The sequence below is a fragment of the Montipora capricornis genome, chromosome 14, assembly GCF_036669925.1.
Source record: "Montipora capricornis isolate CH-2021 chromosome 14, ASM3666992v2, whole genome shotgun sequence".
NCBI classification, from domain to species: Eukaryota; Metazoa; Cnidaria; class Anthozoa; order Scleractinia; family Acroporidae; genus Montipora; species Montipora capricornis.
In genome coordinates, this window is record NC_090896.1 from 46,406,383 (window position 1) to 46,411,382 (window position 5,000).

General features: G+C 39.2%; 1 protein-coding gene across 2 annotated transcripts in view; it reads left to right on the forward strand.

Annotated features, from left to right (window-relative positions):
* LOC138033539 (skeletal aspartic acid-rich protein 1-like) overlaps positions 1-5,000 on the forward strand; it is a 19,271-nt gene that overhangs the window by 10,728 nt on the left and 3,543 nt on the right. For both annotated transcript variants that reach the window (XM_068881305.1, XM_068881306.1), the window contains exon 2: positions 4,200-4,466. In XM_068881305.1, coding sequence (XP_068737406.1) covers positions 4,200-4,466 — 267 coding nt within the window. The remainder of the gene's footprint in view (positions 1-4,199; positions 4,467-5,000) is intronic.

The following is a 5,000-nucleotide window of genomic DNA, read 5'->3' on the forward strand; positions in this document are numbered from 1 at the left end:
TTTTTGAAAATCACTGAGGTGCATTCCTAGTACTGCAGTATACGGTACTGTATTACTGTTTAGTTATCGTCATTATCGTAGGATTGTATAGGGCGCAATAAAACAAAAGTGTCATTTAATACCGCGGTATTTTTTTGTATACCAATATTTATGGTTAGCTGGGCAAGCCCCCGTAAGCGGCCATCTATCCCCTACACCTCTAGTGGCCGCTTACGAGAACCATTCTCGTAAGCGGCCAGCTCCAGTTACGGACATTTTTATCCCGTCCCGAGGGTGTCCGCTTACGAGAGCTTCGACTGTATCAACAAAAAGAATTGTTTGCCATGTCACTTTCAATGAAGCGAACAGTCCGCTCTTTAATCTTTAGTGTTATTGTTCACTTTCCGCACCTTGAAAATTTATTCTGCTCATCTTAACGTTTGATTGACAGTTGCGGAATTCGGCGAAGAGACTCTAGTATTCCCAAAGCTAAATCAGTTGACCAATCATATCCCACCAGTGCTGAATGCGTGTTTCTTTATGCCGGACTTGTCACATATTTCGTACTGCAAGTAAATGTCACGGAAGACAATAGAATTCTGCGCGATGAATTTAAAGACGATTTTATACGAACTTCTCGGAAACACTTGGAACCGAATCCTTTAAAGGCTTACAGGGCCGTAGCCAGTTTGAGGTAACAGAGGTACTGGCCTCAGTTATTTTTTTCCCCCGTGATTTTTAAAATAATGCGGGATCCCAGTGCTGTCTTTAAATGCATGTATAAAAATCGTATTTCTTTTTTCTGACTACGGCCTTGAGGCCCGTTTCTCGAAAGTCCCGAAAACTTTTCGGGTCCGAAAAGCCATTTGTGAAACTGCCAACCGCTTGTTTGAAAAGCCGATCTTTTAACATGTTTTCAATGTGACAAAAAGAAAAATGACTGTGAAGTTTAACGACTTAAATCCTCTCCGTTCTTGGGTTACAAAGGGAATTGTGACACCCGGAAATGGGCCGTAAAGTTTCGGGACTTTCGAGAAACGGGCCCCGGGATTGTAATCAACCGTTATGGGTCGGCAGTGTTTGAAGCAGCTGCTGTTGGGCAGTGAAAACGACAAAGTTTGTTAGCTGAAGTTAATGACTGTTAGAGCCCGACTCAGAAATCTATGATGAAATGGTATATGAAATGAATCATATATGAACTGCGGATATGAAATCAAGTGAAGCTATGATCTTCGCAGTTATGAGAGCAATTTTTGCAATTGAAGTCCTGAATTTTTCAGGAAGTTCTCGACGCAATTGCAAAAATTGCTCTCATAACTGCGAAGATCATAGCTTCACTTGATTTCATATCCGCAGTTCATATATGACTCATTTCATATACCATTTCATCATTGATTCATTCCTCACGGGGCCTTTAGAACCCACAAATGACCAACTCCCAACGTCAGTGGCTAGTAATCAGTAAAAACTAACTATTTCTCTTTGGTAAGAAATGAATGATTCCATAATCCACACCTTCTGCCATTGAAATTGGAGTCAATTATTCTTTTCGGAGGTTATTAAATAGTTTATAACAGAGAAAATGTCCGCTCTTTTACCCTCTCACCAACCGAATTAATTTTTGGTAAAAAAGTGGAGAGTCTAAGTAAAGAATTAAACTTTAGTAGGAAGTTAAACTTCACTTTTTTTATATGCCGAATATTATTTGTACAACCGTAAACTATTGCACGGTGAGCTATCGGTAAACGAATCTATAATTAATCTCAAATACAAGTATATTTTCGAAAATTTCCTTTGAGTGTATGTAGAAGCTGTGATATCACGAGTACCTTGCTTTTCCAATAAAATAAAAAATAAAATAAAATTATAAAAAAAAGGTTCAGAGGAACAATCTGCCCTCATCATATCAACAACAAAGTGCCATCCTTTTTCGCCACCTGGAGATCATATTCTGCAGATGGACCCCTCAACAGGATTCTGCCCTCAACAGGGCGGAAAATAAGTTTTTGCGTGTGTTTTAGGACACCAGCTATTGTCTTAGAAAAATGTCGCTGGATGAAGCTCACTTGTGATCGACGTTTTCCTCACATTATAAATCTAGATACAGTAGGACACCAGTCAAGCATTGATTGAGTAAAGATTTAATTATATAAGACTTGCGATAACTGACAAGTGAGGGATGGCACTTTCATAAACATGTCTTATTTAACACGTCAGGCTATTAATGAATTAATACTAGAGGCTTAGCAACAAGGACACAATAATAACAAAAATTATTGCTCTCTAGAAAGCCCTTCGAGCGTAAAAAATTGCATCAGTGGTACTGTCGAGCAACGCATCCAGCATCCGAAAATAGCGATCTTCAGATTTGGCTACGTGTTCGTGAAGGAATTTTGTTAAGTCAACTAAGTGCACCTGTTGACTTAAAGCTTTGCATTCATCTTTTCAAAAGATTTTTACATTGCAAAGCAGATACAGAACAGTCCCATACCTCTTTCAGCTCGGTGGTGGGTCAAAATTATGACTATTATTAGTGGCACACAGTCCCACACATAAAGTGAAAATTTCAAGACTTGTTGGTTCTTACTCTTGGTTAATAGGCCACTTGCACTAAGAGGTCACGTGACCATTGCTTCCTTTAAACAATGAGTTGGAATCTTGCTGATGCAAAAAATTGACAGAGCACATAAAAATTAGCTTACACCCGAAATTTGAGAGGAAACGCATTTAAGGAAGATATTTTATGGCACTTCGATTTTTCAACAAAGCAGTATGATTTGTATTGGCCGCCATGTTGGGGGCATACTCTTGCCCTCCAATATGGCGGCCAAAACTACTTTTTGCTTATATCTTGTTAAACGTTTAATAGTTACGCTCAGATGTGCTGTAAACGTTAGCACATAATTTTTTCAACATCCTCCTTGAAGTTTAAGTGCAAAGCTTGTGTTCAGAAAGAAGTAATTCATATTTTTAAAAATCACATTTCGGTCATGTGACCAGCGAGGAACTTACTCATTTTAAGAAAATGGTGCGGGTTTGAAAAACCAAATCACTATTATTATGTTTAAGATATGACCCACTAATCGTTTTTCGAAGGCAAAATCATAGAGCTTTCATTTTCATGAAAACTATGTCACATGCCCTCTTAGTGCAAATGGCCTATTAAAATTAACCAAGAGCAGGAGCCCATCTGGACCGTGCAACTTCCATACAGCGTCTGTGAAACGGCGTTTTCACAAGTAGGTTTATTTTTAGACTAGCCCTTCCCGCGAATTAGGTCAAAAAACAAAGGCAGTTCCGGTTCGGTGACCCTATGACGTCAGCTTCATTTCTTGTAATTGGTCATCGGGCTCCTGTGGGAGTCTCATTCGCGGGAAATTCAATCTAAAAATAAATCGGTCTGTGAGAACGCCGTTACACGAACGCAGTAGAGTTGTAGGCCATGGGTCATGGGTTCCTGCCAAGAGTAAGATTCACATTTAAGGACGGTGCCTACTATTGTTAATGCGCATACGTTCTGCGCATCTCGAGACACTCGGATTTCCTATCGGTGATGCTTACTAATACAAGGATATTTTTGCGCGGTTTAAAACTATCCAGAGAAAGTAGATCTTAGTAAGTACTCTTGGTATCCAAAAAGAAAATTGAGGGTAAGCATGCATTTCCGAGAGATAATTTAGCATAAATTTGAGAAAGAACGCCATACATTGCTTTGTATTTTAAAGATTTTTACAAATATTATTCATGAATTATCTTTGAAAAATGCGTGGTTACCCCCAATTTTCTTTTTGGATTTCAATGACACTTGTTAAGATCTACATTTCCTGCATAATCACACACCTGAGCAAAAATATCTTTAATTAGTAGGCTCCGTCCTTAAGTGATATGGAAATACCTGAAACAAAAAGGTTTCATTCCCGAAGAGTTTGAAATGGGTACAACATTGAGTTAGTCGATTTAGTCTGATTTAGTATATTGTTTATTTTCCCGCAAACTTGGTTTAAAAATAGACACTTTTCTGACGCTAATGGGGACTAGGACAATTTGGGTAAACCATACTCTCGAGTGATGGACTCTCGACACCACCACCGTCCCTTCGCTACCAGAAAGCAAGCTATGTGAAAAAAAGGGGAAAAATAGGAAGCGAAGTCATATTAGCAACTACGCTATCTTGACTCAAGAATGACCATCTTATCCTTTTTATGTTCACTCCTCGACAGCTTTAGTTGTGGCCTCGGAAGAAGAAGAAAGAGAAATGCAAGAAGGGAAGATCGGATTTACATTCAACAAGACGAATGGCAGATTTATATTCCTGAAAAGAAGCCCACGTGGAAAGAAACCAAACTTTGTCAAGGCCGGCTTCCATCTCGAGCTGCATTCTTTGAAGCAGCAAAATGGGAACGGAGGGGACATCGGTAGATCAATTAATTCGTTTGCAAGCCAACGCTTCGACATCTTGCCATTCAATAGGACAGCTTCCTTTCAAGGTAAGTTTGAGTTTTGGATAATATAGACGCGAGCGCACAACGCGGAATAAATGTTATATTTCCTTTCTTAGCCGTTCAACACTGTGCCTCCCAATTCAGTCCCTGGGTAGTTCGAACAGTATGTGGAAGTTGACCTGGAATAATCCGGCAAACATCATGTAGACATTAAAACGTTGTTTTAAACATGTTTCAATGAACGAAATAAATCATACACTGAACTGCAGATATGAAATCAAGTAAAGCTATGATCCTCGCAGTTATGGACGCAATTTTAACAATCATGTAGATTGTCCTGAAAAATTCAAAACTTCAACGGGGTTTGAACCCGTGACCTCGCGATACCGGTGCGACGCTTTAATCAACCATATTTCGCTTATCGTTATTCGAAAATAAGCAGTTCTAAAATTCATTCATTTCCGATAGTATAACGCTTTCTTAAATTAAAAAAAAGGAAAAATTCTGACTGCGAATAGTCCCGGATCGAGGGAGCACTCTCGCGACACGTGTCTTCCAAATTTCGTGACCGCGCATGTA